The following is a 17,752-nucleotide window of genomic DNA, read 5'->3' as shown; positions in this document are numbered from 1 at the left end:
AACAGACGGAGCCTCATTACTGTTGGTTCCACCTGTACTTCTCTGACTGACACAAAGATTCATCCAACTCAAAGATTTTACAGTCTGGGGAAGAATGCAACAAAAGGTCTCTGATGCCAGGTGTCAAGGTTCGCAGGATTTATTCAGTATGAAAGTTCAACATGGACAGACTTTTGACAGCGAACACAAGGAAAACTAATTCATCGGCATAAATATGAAGAAGACCGTCTTGCTGGAGTTCATCGTCAGGCAGCAGGAGCTTCATGTCTTGTGTGTCGAAACATAAACATGTTGAAAGTAAAGTTTGGTCTAAATCAAACAGTTAATTAATATGCAGAGGAACAAATGTATGATTATGAATTATGCCAAACAAAAACATTCCCCAGGAAATAGCTGTGTAGGCGTGATTAAGGTAACAAATACAAAAAAATGATGAACTCAAAGACATCACACACTACCTGCATGTGTGACAACCTGCATATCCTTTGTGAAATTTATACACAGGAAGACAATAAATATCTCATCTCTGCTCTTCCTGAGTGAAGAGACTAACATCACTGAGCAGTCCTGGTCGGAGGACCTGCTGGAGCTACGCAGTCTGCATCTCCTCCTCTTCCTCAGCAGACTGGTAGTGTCGGTACTCTGCCTTCAGCTCCCAGGTGCTTTTGTGAGTTCCCTTGTTGTTGTACGTGCCAATTTCCTTCATGATTTCTTTCAGGTAGGTCTGAAGAAACGCACAGAAATGAAATGAAATGAACAGATTGTGCCTAATGACTGGATTTAGACCAACGGGTTACATGTTTTTTTTTGTTTTTTTTTTACATTAATGGGTACAAAATGCTACCAGCTTCACTCTGCCATTGTGGTGAACCAGCAGAGAGCTTCAAGAAATATTTCTTATCCTGTTTTTGCTTTTGTTATCATTTATGTCCACGTTTATCTTAATGCATTATTGCCTCGACAGCGACGACTCTGTGCTGTATAAATAAAGTTAATTACTTTCCTGGGTTTTGGGAATATGCTTATTCACTCCTTAGTAGAAAATTTACACTACTCTTTTATTTGTCTGTTTAAAACAAAACTTCAGCCAACAAACAGTCTGACATGCAACCCTTTTTTACACAGCCAGGTTAGCTGTTCCAGTCTTTATGCTAAGCTAACCAAACCATCTCAAGGACGTGTAGCTTGTATTTCTACACTTTACATAATTTATATTTGCTGTCAGTACTGTTTAGTTTCACAGTGGACATAACTCTAACACACCTCCTTTCTAACACTGAGCAGGGGGGCAGTGACCCCCTCAGTAGTGCTGTATGAGTGGGAACATACTGCTGAACCACCACTGGGTGTCTCTGTTGAGCTTGCACAGACGTGCCCACTCTACCAGATGAATAACCGTGATGCGTTTCAAGACTTTTCATAATGGGCATTTCGGTTACTTTAGTTCAGTTAATTTGAGTGTTAGCCAAGTGCTTTAGGAGAGAAATGATGGTGTGGAGTGTATTGCGGCGTTTGACTCCTACTCAGCCGATGGTTATGCAATCAGATGCAATCAGAGGGAGAGAAGGACCTCAAGGTCTCATCAGCACCTACACATTGCTGTTCTCCGCGAGCTGGAACGAATCCACTGCACTGTATCGATTCATCCCATGTTTGTGTGTGTCTGTGTGAGTGTGTGTGTGCGTGCTGGCCCCAAATTTTCGCCACAAAAGATAGTGTGAACAGGCATGAACGTCATGCCGTGGGCGATTTGTTCAAATTTAACAAAGAAAGGTGGATAGTGGGCAGGTGTATTGTTGTTTTTTTTTTCGTTTTTCCAGCTATATTGTTACGTGTTTGTTTAACGTGTGTGTGAGTGTACACGTGTGTATGCGTGTGTGTGTGTGTGTGTGTGTGTTTGTGTGTGCATGCTGCTCACCACAGGTTGTTTGGTAATGTCCACCAAGTCTTTAATGTTGTAGTATTGGTGCTTCTCAAAGGCAGAGAAGAGCATGTCCAACACGACCTGCCGCTCGGCCCGCACCATCTTCCCCTCAGACTTCTTCTTCTTCTCATGCAGCACCTGAGAATCAAATGGAAAATTACTACTACCACCACCAATATCAATACTAATACTAATGACAATAACACCAAAGACTGTTCTTGATCCAGTGTAACGTCTTATCAAATCTAGTGTCTCTTTATTTCAATTCAAGTCTAAAGCACACGTGTCCAAAGTCTATTTTTCTTCTCAAACTAGACAATCACAGTTTGTTTCGAGTCAAGTCCTTAGTGGAGTCAAGTCTCAAGTCAGTTAACAAATGATGACACTGAATTTAATTTGTATTATAAATTATTGATATTCAGAAACTAGAATGACAGCCTCACAGTTCTGTGCCAGTCAGCTTGCTGTTCCTGAGCCATGGTGCTGAATAACGAGTAGAATATTATGATGTCACAGTGAAGTGGACCTTTGACTTTATGGATATTAAATGTCATCACTTAAATGTATTCTATGAGACCTCCGTGTAAACTGTTGCTGTAATTATCATTATCCAATTTGAAGAAATTCCCTCCCTTGAGCTGTCGCTTTCACAGGAATGGGACGGACGGACAGACAACCCAAAAACACAATGCTTTCCAGCCACGTCTGTCGCCAGCGCAGAGCCTAAAATATCATTCTGTCATCACGTTCTAAGTCTTGTCAGTCTTAAACTTCCAGGTCAAAGTCGAATCACACCATTTATTTTCTGGCAAGTCAAATTGAGTCCACATCTCTGCTGTCTATTAGCAAAATCTGACGCAGGTCAACGCTGCCTTTTCCTCCGCTTTACCTCAACTTGAAACCTTTTTGTTTCACACCGTGTTTTTAAATCAGATGCACACACAGAGACAAACACACACTCTCTCACAAACACACAGCCTTTTTTGTTTCATTAGTCCTCACATTGAAATCGTGGTTGGCCACAGGCTTGAAAACGGTGGTGATGGCTCTCTCCAGCTGCTGCGACAAACGTGGAGACTTGGTGGACTCTTTAATCTGCAGCCTGACACACACACACACACACACACACAAAAGAGAGAAAGTTTGGTTTGTGTTTTCGGGGATCTAACTTGATGCCTGCTGACAGACGTGCCTGGTGGCGTGGAGACAACTGTCAGCACCTAAAGTTAAACGAACCAAACAAGTAATGGCAGCTGCCCCATCCAGACATATTTATTCTGCTTTCCATTTATTTCTTGTTGCTCATCATTCATTCTTGACACGTCTAGTCATGGCTACAGAACCAGCAGACATTAAGAGCCGAGAACACGGAGCACTGCCATAATTAGCACAATATATCTTTCTACATTTCTTTCTACATTTCTTTGTTAATAAACACAAAAACACAACTGACTGCATCACAAATGGGTATAAAACAGAATTAATAATTTGACTTCATGAGGACAAAACACACACACATAACTCTCTCTAAATAAAATACAGGATGCGAGTTATATTCAAAGATGGGGCTTTTTTAAATCTGTCATCTGCCAGTGTGTTACATATAATCACTTTATCCACACAAAAGGACGCTGTGGTGAAGCTTCCACCAAAACTGTTGAGTTGTGTCCACACACAGACACACGCCTCCATGACAACATAATGTCCTACACATCCTGGAGCCTGCCATGATGGAGAGACATTTGTCAGCTGCCATCCAAATGGGCGATTATAAAACTGGAGTGAAGAGTGAAGCCTTTCTAATACAATTGGACTGAGTTCAGTATGTACTCCACAGTGCATCACAGTACCACCCTGAGAATCTCAGCCAAGACGATCAAGTAGAAATCTGAAAAATTCGCTCTGTTTGATGCTGACGACAGCGACAGAAAAGTGTCCTTCGTGTCTGCCATTAAGGTGAAAACTGATTTCCTGTTTGTGCTTTACTGATTTGATGGCCGACACAGAAATGGCCTCACAACACTAAAGCGAGCTGTGTTGTGGCATGTCGGCCTTGGGTTATATTGTAGCAGTGCATCTGCCACAGTGATGCAGTTGCTATAGCAATACCATCCACTAACTAACTGGAATAACGGATTACAAAGAAGGGGAGACAGAAACCATTTGCAAAGGCAGAGTGGACTCGAGTGTTTGGTGTACGCAAATTAACAGTTGCAGCGATGGCCCTGTCAACACGTCGCAACGCTCCGGTTTTAATTCGTGGTGCTCATGAATTAATTCACAACACTAGAACAGATTTTGTGTTGTCCAGGGTTAGAAAAAAAAAAAAAACTAATTCAACAGCAGGTTTAAAAAACAAATGCCCTGAGTGTTTGATGCATTTGTGTGTAGATCTTTTTTGAGGGGGTGCAAGCTGAATGGAAAATCGCAGTTATGATGATATGTTATAATTGTTATTGTTGGTTTTTTTTTGTGTGTTTGTCTGTTTTAAGGGTTGTGCCAGTACCAGTAATAGAAATGCCGCCAATAGGTTTGGACCGATTATCAGCCCTGGCCGATTATCAGGGCAACGGCAACATCCTCTCACACTCCGTCCTGCCCACAACAATATCTGATTGTTAACACGTCACAATAAATAGTCTATAAACACTGAAATATCTGAAAATGCAAAGTAACTAGGAACTAAATGCATCAAATAAATGTAGTTGAGAGAGAATAACTTCAGGAACATCCATAACATAACATCCGTATGAGGTCAGTAGTGCACAGCTGTCAAAATCAACTCTTCAGTCTTACATCTGTTATATTCATATGCAATACTATTTTTTCTATTTACTATAAGATAACATACTATAAGTTATATACGCTGTATTTTCTGAATACATCCAGGTGTTTATATCTTTGTTTAACACATCTTTAACACGTCTTTGTATCATTATTCGTAACTGACCCAACAATGAGACAAAAGTTCACTCACTTCTTCAGCTTCATGTAGTTGTCATTGACGACCGGTCTGCATTCAGCTCTGTGCACCACCATCCCCTCCAGACTGATTTCATCTACAACAAAGACAGTGACTCAGCCGCTCAATCATGATTCAGACACATGCGCGCAAACACACCGAAAGACAATAAGGAAAGGAAGAAAGACAGGAGCACTACAGTAAAAGTTTTCATTTTTGTTAAACTTCTCGTTTTGTAGTTTTATAACTTTTGCCATTAACGCCGACAGACACCCTGCTCTTCCAGGTACACCCGGATTCCCAAGAAGCTGGGATGCTGGGTAAAATGCAACTTAAACAGAACGTGATAATTTGATGATTCTTACTGACATACTGAACTGAAAACAGTACAAAGACAACTTGAACGTTTTTAAAATACATTTACATATGATGCAAGCAACATAAAAAACAAAAATGAGGCAGAATTATTTTTTTTTTGATACCTCAGATTGATCTTGAGAGCCTTTAGAGGGGTCCTACCCCTGAATGGAGAACGACTGGACTAAACATACTGTATAAAGTAGCTACAACTACCTCCACCTTTACTAATGCCAATAGTAAAGTGCTACTTGCACTCTGATGCAGCAGTATTAACAGTTCATGTTACAGTAATGGAATCTCTCTGCAGACTGAATGATATCCATCTGATACTTTAAGCACATCTAGCTGATAATACATCTAAAATTGTACTCTGGTATGATTTTTATATACAGGACCTTTAACTAAATATTTTTATACGGTGGTACTGTTTTTTTCCTTGAGTAACGGATCTGATTAATTCCTCCACCCCTGCCGGTCAGCCTCCATAAACCACTGACAACCCTCCTCTCAATGTGACATTTTCAGCTATTTCTGATTTCTAATTTGTTGCATTTATTTTTCAAGCTGTTCTCTCATAAGCCGCTTCAGCCAATTATTCAACTGTCCAACATGCAACCTTTTTCCAAAAACCATTTTGATGCCTCTTCTACTGCTCTGCAATCAGCACTGGAAGCCGCTTTCATTGTGTACTGTCTCTTTTCAAAATTTGAATCGACAATCCAGGAAATGGTGGCATCCAGTTGGTAAGCGTTGGCGTTATTTTGGCAGGAGCTCAGTCTATTGTGCGCTGTTGTATGATTTGGTATTGTTTGTATCTGGGCACATGAAAAGGTCTGAGGAGCCGCTACGTTTACCACCCATCAGTTACCAAAACCAGCAGAGAGAGAGACGCTCAAAGGGCAAACAGAGAGAGAGAATGTCTACAGAGAGCTGGAGATGTCAACAGACTGCGAGGGATAGACTGAGATGACATGTGGAGGAGGGAGAGAGGCTGTCAAACGTATTTTTACGTTCTCCAACAATTTCCATAGACAGTTGAGGATCCTCAGGTGTGAAATCCTGTAGATTCAGAGTTAGTAAATCCTCCCGGTACAGATGCCAAATTCCCTCCCTCTTCCTCACACCTCCGTCACAAACGTCTTTTCCCTTTTTGTCTCTCCCACTTCAACTGTGGGGGAGAAATGTGAAGAAAAGACACAAGAAAACACGTCTGTCCCTCTCACACGTCATCCGAAGCTACGTCAGTTTCTGATGACGCCAATACAGCAGGATCACCTTTCAGTTGGCATCAGATGCTCTGAGGTGTCTTCAGTTCCATAGTCTGTGTCTACAGATTATGTGATGTACTGTTTTTCAGACTGTGAACAGATTAAACCACAAATAAAGTTTAGGCTGCTTCACTGCTCTGATGCTGGACGCACATGAGCCCTTTTCATGAGCAAAAGCATTTTTACCTCCGCCGAGGAGGTTATGTGTTCACGTGTGTCCATTTGTTGGTTGGCTGGTATGTCAGCAGGATCACACAAACACTACTGAATGGAGGACAAGTCAGACAGAAAATACACCCCATTAACTTGTGGTGCCATCCAGATAAAGGGATGAATAGAGGAACTGATTTCAACTTTCTTTAACATTTTGAGGTAGCGTGTTTTTTTTTTACATTTTCGTTAAATTCTCAGGAAACAATGCATGCAATAATGATTTTTTTTTTTTTTTTTTTAAATCAGGTGTATTTTTGTAGCGGTCAGCTGTTGACATCCATAATAGTCGAGACTCAGTAGTTTACTGAAACAGCTGGGCACTGCAGCCTCTAGCTAACATTATTCCAGCTGAAGTTAACTGGCTACATGTTTGGGACTATTTTCAATTGCCGATTAATCCCCATTATGTTTATGTCAGGCATGGACTCAACTTCCCGGGTAAGACAATACCCAGATCCTCTGTATTGGGCATCCCATGGATCATTTGCACAAGAGGCTCACGCCAACTTACTCCCGGTTTAGTGCCCGGCTAACTTGAATGGGGATAAAACAATTTAATCGAGCAGCTCTTCTTGACGTTTCCAAATTGTATTGGGCTGAACGGCTCCAGTTATAACACAGCAACAAGTCATTTCGCTAGGAAAATTAATCCTGAGACGCTTCTTTCACAATGTACATTTATATTTTTGGGCCCCAGTTCATCATGTGACAATGTAATGTAATTACACTGTTTGGCAACTATGAAAATGTTAGTGGTACTGATGACAAAAACCTACAGTGCTCATACTGATTCAACAAAGCATCATATCAGTTAGGTGTTTTCATTTATTTAGTTTTTAGAGCACAGAGAAATAAAACATACAGTATCAGGCTTAAGTTACAGAGGCAATTGTTGTTGCTTTTAATGAAAAATGGAACTGGCTGGAGACAAAGCTATAAAAACACCACCATCGTCATCTTCAATAGAAACTGCCTTGATGTATTCAGCGTTAGCTAAATCGGAACAAATGCAGGTGCAACTTTCACAGTCACCATAGTAACTATCACATGCCACCTGACATCACATGTCATGCACCATCCCATCTAGAGTCCGTCTTTAATCTTGAGCCAACAAACGCTTTGCAGTGCGTGTCACAGATCTCACTAATGTTCATCTTTGCCTTTCCAACAAATGGATGCAATTATGTGCAATTATTGGCTGTTGAGTGCCGGAGCACTTGCCAGCAACACGTCTAAAAACACACCCACACACAAGAAACATGTGTACATGGATGCACAAGCCTACTGACTATCCAACACTAACATCCCTGTTGTGCAGTAGTCATGGTCAAACGAGGTCAAGGCCATACAGAAATAAGCTGCTCTTGCCAGGATTCAGATGAAAAAAAATCTCTCCCCGAACATGGAAAGACACATAAAGATGATAGAAGAAGAAGAGAGGAGCAGCATGGGATGTTGATTGACCACGGCATGTGTAGCTCAAGGCTTCTGTGTGTGGGAGGAACGCTTGAGATAAATAGTAGACTCCTGCATGTTGGCTTCACTATAAAACTCCTAAGTGCTAGATCAATGTTTGGGTCCACACCTTGAGCAGACATTCAGTATCCTAATTCGCCTACGTGCCCATCACTCAGAGCTACAGAAGACCTTATTATGCTCCAATGTAGAGGTCTGAAACTACATTTATCCAAGGGCCGGAATCCAAGTCGACACAGTGATGGTCGACTGATGAAAAAAACAAAACATTTAGGCTGGATATTTTCACTTTCTTACAACATCTTATTAGCCCATATCCGTGTGAACAGATTTCTAGAAAAAGACTATACACGTCATTAGAATACCTCCGCCAAGGACACAGTCAGTGCTAACTACAGCACCTACTAATTACCAAGTCCATATCTGAACATTAAAATCCTCTTCCAGATCGTAGGAAACAAACAAAAATACTCATGTTGAGACTGGATGTAAGAGTCAATATGATGCCTTGGAGCAGTTCGACAGTGGGTACACAGAGTAGAGATGATGGAGCTGGAAAATAATCTGATTCGGTTAAACATGTGAAGGAGGAAATGGTGAGTTATGCTACATGCGCCCATTTGATGGGAATAATTTCCGGGCCACATCTGGCCCACCAATGCTTCCCATCACATGGGTGCATGTAGCATAACTCTACTTTGTTGAGCAGCTATTCCTGCTTTCATATATGGATATATGAGATGCTACAGACACAATGGGCCTCATGCAAAAACATTCTTACTCTTGAGTGATTTAAGAGAATTTCCCATCGATCATTTTTTCTTGAGGTATGAACAGAATTGACGAGTGATCCATGCAAAGTCTCCACAGGGTGAAATTCCTTGTTTGAATAAAAGAGACAGTTATTAATTTTGGGAAATACAATTCTAACCAGAGCTTGGGAAGATTGATGCCATGCTCATGTCTGTCCTTTAAATTGACTGAACACAAGGGCCTGGTTTTGTCCAAAGTGTAAAAATAATCTGCCACACAGCAGCTCTTCACTTCACTGAATATGTGAAAAAAATGGTTTCATGGGGGGTTATGCACCAATCCACAACCCTATTGTCACTATGAGGTTGCCAGGCAACCAGCTGAGACATTGTGCACACAAGCGAATAGGCATGTTTCTCACACAAAGTGTTAAATGCACATTGGCTTTCCAATTTACAGAAATGTTGCAGATCTTTTTAAAATCAGCTGCTTTAGGGTTTTCACCATGATAACTTAGATAAGACGATTTTGAGGCCTAGGTATTAGGAAAAGTCTCACACTGACAGCTGCAGGTCCTGGTCCAGACTGACATCCTTCATTAACACCTTTCACACATTTCTTGAGCAAATGTGGAAATGCTGACCTGATGGTGTTGAACGCCAGCTGCTAGCTGTGAAGCTGCACCACCAAAAGATGTTTGGATGTATGTGGCATGATGTCCTTTACATGTGAGCAACACCGTGTCAGAGCAGTGACAGCCTATATGCAGTTTACTCTTGGTTTTACCTGTAATCACTCAGATACACACACACACTCAGACACTCAGTCAGACACACACACACACACACACACACACACACACACACACACACACACACACACACACACACTTGCTCTCTGCCTGCCAATCATGTCAAACTCTAAATTATAGAGGTCTGAATTTAACACAAATCATGTCAAAACAGCAGCAAACCAGTGCAGACACATGCAAATATATACTGACTCTAGACTGTAGAGGGTAATTATCCACAGTGACAATAAGACAACTGTTCAGCAGTCTGCACTACATCAAACACTGGATTTCTACCACTGAGAGTGGACCTCCAAGAAGGGTCATCAAGAACATAAATGATCTATCCAAAGTGCACAATAAGACATTTACTGTTAAATGGAAGAATTCATCGTCTCATGTTACGATGAGTCCCTATATATTTTTTTATGTCACTTTGTTTTTTTCTGTTCCAATAAAGTGTTTACTCAATTAAAGATGCTATTTGCAGTGTTGATTATTTTGCCATAATTCTTGTTTATTTGTTTTTCTTTGCTTCATTCTGTAAAAAAAATAAATAATAGAAATGTCAGCACTCCAAACCAGAAAGCTAACGCTGTTTTCTTTTGGGCAACAATGATATTAGCATAAATTATGCTTTTACGTCATGGAGGCCTATTTCCTTATGTTACCATTATGAAATGACATTATGAAATGACTGTATAAAAAAGTCAGTAACAAGCCATTACCATTTAAAACAAACCCATATGAAAGAAATCTTCAATTTGTCTCCAAGTTTAACTCTCCAATTCAGACAAAATAATTGAAGACCAGAAGATGCTGCAGTGAGCCCAAAATTTATGATGGTACCCACAGTGATTTCATGGTCATGCTGAATATTTTCTCTGCAAACACCAAAAACAACCAGATAATTAAAGTTTGCAATATCTATACATTGAGATCAAGATAAGACTACAACATTCAACCAAAGATATTCCAATCTTATTCCTGAGTTTTTGGAATCTATCAATCGGAAGAAAAATCAGTAAAACATAAATAGCAAGACTTGGCTTAACTGTATTCAAGACACATAAATACATTGAAAGACATTATGTTTAGCTAATTCACTGAGAAATGTGAAACATGGCGAAGGTAGAGGAAGAGGGAGACAGATGCGAGGGTGAGGAGATCACTTGTCCACCCCCCACACTCATTTCTTTCTCTGCATCTGCTCCGAGGCCCTTTCCTCAAAGCTCTGACCTTCCTAATGTTAAACACAACAAACAGCTCACCGCCCACCAGGCCTCCATCTACCATCACTGTCTCTGGATGAACTCTCTCTCCACATCTCTGCTTGACCTTATATATCATCCACAAATACAGCAAGCCTACACGTACTGTACTGAAGTGAGAGCAATGAATACAAATATATCAGTCATAGACCTTTATCAGAATGCAACATGAATGCTCCTCTTCTGTACTGTAAAACCATCACAGCTTAACAGATTTTTTATTTTTGAGGTTTAGTAGCTTGTAGGGTCATTAAGTGTCCGAAAAAAGAATTTCTTTCTTACAAACATGAGGTCCGACCCATTGTATAAGCTCCTTCTGTTCCTGTGCCTCAGGCTGCCCATGTGACCCTCCTTCTCTCTGCTCTGAGATCCCTCTCCAATAAGACTTTTTTTTTTTTTTGGAAGGGTTCAATGCCTTCCCAAAACAACACCCTCTTGCTTCTGATCTCGACTCAGATCTGATTGAAACCCGGTGACCTCATGGCTGCAATTCCAAATGTGATTTTGTAAGTTTGAGGTGGTCAGGAGTCGGTTAAAAAAATCTTTAGAGAGACATCGGGTCATGTGCCCAACTACGCATTACACCATTTCCCTCAATTAAACAGGTTTTCATTTTTCAAATGCAATGAGAGCAAGCACACCTCACACTTACTTCAGACCAAAAGTAGACATGGTTTTCTTGAGCCAGCTGCATGTGATATGATGAGGGTGAAATGGAAAAATAAAGTGATAGTGGGAATTGAATAAATAATAATAAATTGCTTAGGTTGTTAGCAAACTTTATTGTTGGAGTTCATGGGCAGACAACCCCCCCCCCCCCCCAAAAAAAAATGACAGTGTAAATACAAAACTTCCAAAGGATGAATGGATTTATATACTAATGGGGGAAAAAAGTACTTCGATTTGAATTACGTGGAATTACGTGAGGAGATTGAGAGACAGAAAATCCAAAATGGAAGAAGCTATCAAGGCTTATTAGCTTTGTGGCACCATTCAAATATATTTATCGTCTTCTGTCTGAGTAAAAAAACTACTCCTGAAAAAAACAACAGGTTGCTAACAGTTGTGTGCATAGGCCAGTGGTCCAACGATACACAGACAACGAGTTACTGGGTCACTCACTGCGAGTGCAATTTTTGGAGCAGTTCGCATATTCACATTTTGGCGGCTGTAGGAGCCAAGATTGCACAAAAATGGTGTGTTCCAAGTTCATTGGACAGTGAAAATCGGCAATTCAAAGAATGGTCTGAAAAATGTGCATTCATTCTCCCTCCAACCAGCACAAGATCCATGTGCTTAATATAGCAGGAGACTAAAGCTGTGATGAAGATTTCCCATTTGAAACGGCATTATGAGATGAAGCATAGGAAATTTGAAGAGACATTTCCTCAAAATTTATTCAAAATTCAATTAATTTAGAGGTAAGAACAACAAAAATAAATGCAGTGAAATCGCCATATCATGCTGCAAGCAGGATTCTTGTCACATCTATGACACAACAACAAAAAGCAACAGAGTGCTTACTTAGAGACTTAGTTGAAAAAAAAAAGGTTCTATTTTAATTTGTCAAAATGGAAATGACATTTTATTTTAGGTCGTATTTTTGTTGTTTTTGTTGAACGAAAGGGACACTTTGTTTTGAACATATATATTATACAGTATTATTGCATGTGGCCTGACTGACCTCAATACATGAACCTTTGAGTCATTGAAAAAAATCTTTGTGGCCCTTTAAGATTTGTATTTGAGTACCCCTGGCATAGATTTATAAGAAGTACTAAAAAACAAACACGAAGATTGTGTCCATTCCATTCAATGAAAATCACTCTGTAGGTTTTATAAATCACTTTTCTTGGCTCAAGGAAAGTTTTACAATTATAAAACCTCCATGGATCAAAAATATAAGAGGAGGAGTCCCAACTGACCTTGTTTGCAGTTCAAGTATTCTTGTCAACAGTTTCAAAGAAGTCTCTCTTGTGCGGGTTGTATATGAGGAAAGTGGCTGCAGGGGAACTTTTTGCCACAGGAAGTGGCCACTGTAACTCCAAAATTAAAAATTATACAAAAGGGTTTTCTTGGCTTGTTCTTTTCCTGTTTTGTCAGGCTGGCAAGAGATTATTTAAGAGATGCTGAGAATATTTGGCACTGAAGTTTATTGATGTTGTTTACCTGAGCAAAATCTGGACAAACAATGAATGAATATCTCCTTATAAATATTTTTGGCTGCTAGCAAGAAAACCTCACACGTAAGTGGCTACAGGAAATCAGGAAATCTCTCCAACTCAAGACAACTGGACTGCAATCAAACATACTGTGTAGAGAAAGACCTTTATTTATAAGTCTTTGGTATGAACAGTCTGTAAAACATAACTCATTAACACAACTTGGTTTAGCTTGCTTTATGCTTTTTTATCATCCCTTCTAAAGTTTTAAAGTAAAGTACATCATTACCTTTCTGACAGCCCTGCTGATGACAGTTCACAGGTACATGTGATGAATTAATGATATGGCTGCTAAAAAAAAAAACATGACAGCTGCTCTGGCCTTGTTGGAAAACCAGTGACAGGTCTAATGACAGGTATGCAAACTGGGTGCACTGGCATCCATCTGTGGTTTGATAATATGAGTCAACCAAGATGTTCTTTTATTTCAGGGCCAATACTGAAACTGATTATTAAGAAACAAGGAAATTGATAACCAATATTTGGAACAAATGTTCACTAGCAATCAGTATGTAACTCTTTGTGAGAATGGAACACGCCTAGGATTATTTTGAGGCTTGAGTATTTCCTTTTCAACATTAGCACAACTTGGTCTGAATATGTCAATCTGCCTAAAAATGTGCATGCATATGACTGCACCTCCGTCGGATATAAAATACACAAAAAAGGTCAAATATACTGTCTTATACACTTCATCACCTTTCTCCGTTGCACTCACACGCAGAAGTGACAGACCCTTATCTATACATGTTGACAACAAGGAAGCAATGGCAGGGAGGGGGAGAAGTCACTGATTGGATCTCCAAATATAATTTTCCATTAGAGCTCATCTCTACCAGGCCCAGAGGCTCCTTCATTAAGGAAATTTAATGATTCCATTCATTAACTTTGAAGTGATTTTCCGATGTCTGTAACTGCATTCAGCCCACTCGTTTTTGACTTTTAACTAGCACCATCAATATGCAACAAACAACCTTCAAAGTGCTACTAACGCAGATAAGTCTGGTGGGCAATCTAATTATTAGTGGACGGTGCTGGGCTGGCTGTTTGCAGGTTTTTAAAATGGTGATTTATGGGGGTTTAAAAAGGTAAACAGAAAACAGGGTATATTTTAATTTAAAGAGAAAGTTTATCCTTAATCAGAAGTCAAGTTTCTTAATTTCCTTGGTTTGTATTGACTGCAGTGTTTCCCAGCAAATGCCTACATTGCATATGCTGTTGTTTGGTTTGACTAACTGCAGCAAGGGATTTGCATTTCCACTACAACTGGGCTACCTGCTTGAAGGTACAACTTGACACACTTGTATCAATCCCTGCAGTACTAACGAAGAATCCCTGCTAACAAAGTGGGTCTGCTAATGCAGTTACAAACACGAGCATGTCTTCCATTGCAAAGCATGTGTGATTGACAGAGTGGAGGGGTTAATCAATAGTTTGCTTTCAATGCGATGCTAAAATGTGTAAACAAATATATCTGGGCAGCCTACCCAAGTAAAGTATATGTGTGGGGAAACACTGGACTGATTGTAGATCACTATATATTTCACTACTGTATCTAAGGTGCTCTAAGTTTGTACTGAACCTAGCAACTCATATTTTGCAATATATTTTACCAATCTATGTAGACTATGCGACATTGATGATCCACTGAAACCCAAGCCAAAATGTCAAATATCCAAAATAAAACACTGATATCTGATTAGCTTGATCCAATTTGATTAACTTTACCCCCGCACACTCCATATAGTAGACAGACTTCCATAATGAATAAAGCAAGAGATTGACAGCTCTGTGCTTGTACAAGACCCTATTTTAAGTGGTTGCCATGCCAGCTTCACAGCAGTCAGTGACTCCATGTTACACCATAAGCTCTTAGAGCAGCTCTATGAATAATTCATCACCTTTGATAGGGAAAGAGAGTAGCTGCTACCAGCATTTTTGGGAAATTTAATTCAAACATCCTGAGCTGTTAGTTTGATAGAGAGACACAACAGCTGTGACAAACAGATTCTCACCGACTTTGAAGATAATGATTGTCCTCGATGAGCCAATTTTAATGAACAGGAGACAGAAAGCAGGTCAAACCTCCCACAATCCTCTCCGCTGCATCTTGGCCTCGTTTGCAATTCCAATTGAGTGTTGTTGATGATGATGATACCACTAATCAGTTATGATTAGAAAATCTCCACAGAGAAAGAGAGAGAGAGAGAGAGAGAGCTGTCACTCTGGGATCTTCTCCCAGATAAACACACATACACAGAAAGAAATGCAGCATTTCAGTACTCCACATCATTCATTGCTGCAGTTCAAATCAAGTGTTTCAGGTCAAAAGGATCTTCTGTCATTCCCTTCGCTACACACCTCCATTTACAGCACCAGCTCGGGGTGCAGCTGGTTTTTAACAACCTGTTGAACAAATGTAAAACACCTGTTGCTTGCTGTTGCTTTTGACAAGAAATCTACAATGTGTCACTATTTGATTTTTTGTGTTTGTTGGGGAAAGTACGGGGGCGATTATTATGATGTGTCATATCCTAAATTACAATATAAATTGAAGGTTTTCATGGTCAAGTGCTCAGACAAGCATAGATACAGGTTTGGACCACAGTTTATCAAACAGCTTGAAGTAACATTTTAATCAAATAATAGATGACAGTAGTGATGGGAATAACTAAACTAACTGAACTAACTAAAATAAACGGCATTAAAATAAACAGCGTTATTAACGGTGTTATTGGAAGTGAAGTGGAAGTACAGACACTACGTTAACAGACACTACCTTGAGGTAAAGGGCAAGAACGTGCATGTGAAGTTTTCATTATGTCCTAAAGCGAAGTGTTTGTCCACGTCCGTTGTAAGCAACTCTAATCCAATGAAGCATCTGTCAACGGCACACGCTTCTACAAAACTAGTGGTGATGATGATAGCAGGCCAGGTGTGGCTAACGTGAGCTCTGCTAACAAAGAGGGCCACGCTGTCCAAGCAGCTACAGCGGGAATTTTTCATTGTCAAGCTTCACAAAAACTTGTGACACAGACTGAATTGAAGGTTCTGTGTAGGTACCCGTCTATGCAGTTCTAACCTATGCAACTGTCTTGTGAAACACGCTTAGAAAAAAATCCAAATTCTTAGACATTTAAACTTACAAAAAAAAAGAAAAAAAAAAGGAATGCAATAGTATAGTGGAGTAATTCAGTTACTAACTCTACTAACTACTACCAATTACTTTTTAAAAGTAACATGCTCAACACTGGATAACAGTAAAAAACCTTCACTTCATCCTACTCACCAACTTAAGAGTAAAAGATGTTCATCAGATTTCTTTTGACTTTAAAATGCTCACTCATGAGAGCTCAGGAGGTCTCTGAAGTTGATAAGGAACAGTTTATTTTGGTCACGAATTGGTGCAACACAGAAAAATGAAAGAAAAAAAGGAATATATAATCTATAATAGTGTAGTTTTATCCTGCTGTACTACTACTAACAGCTGCTTCTTTTTAACCTCCAAACCCACATTTCATCTACTTACAAATTCTCTTTGGAGCATTCTGAACTGTATTTCTGGTAAGTTATATAAATTCTAGCCGAGTACAAATCTTCCCTCTGTTTTCATTTGTGTTGCTAAATGAACAGGTGCCTTTATTCCTACATCTGCTTAGTATGAGAGCGGTCTGCGGAGAAGAGGTCTCAAGTGTAATCCAAAAGAAAAGGGCTGGAACGTGGGTGCCAAGAGGCTGGATCAACATCAAACACTGGTGGCTTGAAGCACACAATAAGAAGTAATCAAACAGTAACTGAACTATGAGGGTTTCCAAGAGGTCATTCTTAAAACCGTTCTCTTTGAACTGTCTTTTCATGATGTACATTAAGTTCTGATACTGATGATGTTACTTTATACATCAGCAGTAATTCCTACCCTATTTTTAACAATTGAGCTAATGCAGTTTTTTTTTAAATTTTGGGTATGTGTACATGTATATAACTTCCCTTTATTGTAAGTGTTGCATATTTTACATTTAAGTTACATTTTAAGCAAAAAAAGTCACCGATTGCAGCATCTCAAATGGAATATTACCTGCTTTATTAAGTCTTTCATGCTAATAGACTGGACGCTTCAGGTTTTGTAAAGACGGCTGGACAAAACAAGAAATCTGAAGATATTTTATAGACCACATAATCAAATGTTGAATGAAACTAATAATCTGCAGATTAACAATTAAAATAATCATTAGTTGGGTACCGAAATCTTATCGCATCTCACCTCGTGCCAGTACCCTGTGACTCACATTCAAGGTATTATCTGTCTATTTACAACAATATTTTGCCACTAAAATGTAAACATCCCTGCAAAGGCAGTCCATTGTGTGTGCTGCCCTGCAGTGACAAATACTGCCACAATCCAGGTATTTTGTCACTGCCAGACTTCTCTGCAAGTGCTGATAAATTATGCAAATTGACTGGCATTGCCTCTCTGGTGTAAAATAACATCTAAAGTAGGTTACAAACCATCTGG

At 39.7% G+C, this 17,752-nt stretch overlaps 1 protein-coding gene across 1 annotated transcript in view; it reads right to left on the bottom strand.

The window, feature by feature from the left end:
• Positions 1–123: 123 nt before the first annotated feature.
• Positions 124–17,752, bottom strand: part of LOC119025749 (general transcription factor IIF subunit 2-like) — a 43,274-nt gene continuing 25,645 nt past the window's right edge. Inside the window, exons 5-8 of the mRNA XM_037109665.1 lie at positions 4,902–4,983; positions 2,927–3,026; positions 1,919–2,062; positions 124–724 (exon numbers count right to left, since the gene is read on the bottom strand). Coding sequence (XP_036965560.1) covers positions 590–724; positions 1,919–2,062; positions 2,927–3,026; positions 4,902–4,983 — 461 coding nt within the window. The 3' untranslated portion in view covers positions 124–589. The remainder of the gene's footprint in view (positions 725–1,918; positions 2,063–2,926; positions 3,027–4,901; positions 4,984–17,752) is intronic.

This window comes from Acanthopagrus latus, chromosome 9 (assembly GCF_904848185.1).
Source record: "Acanthopagrus latus isolate v.2019 chromosome 9, fAcaLat1.1, whole genome shotgun sequence".
NCBI classification, from domain to species: Eukaryota; Metazoa; Chordata; class Actinopteri; order Spariformes; family Sparidae; genus Acanthopagrus; species Acanthopagrus latus.
This window is presented reverse-complemented; position numbering and strand designations above follow the sequence as displayed.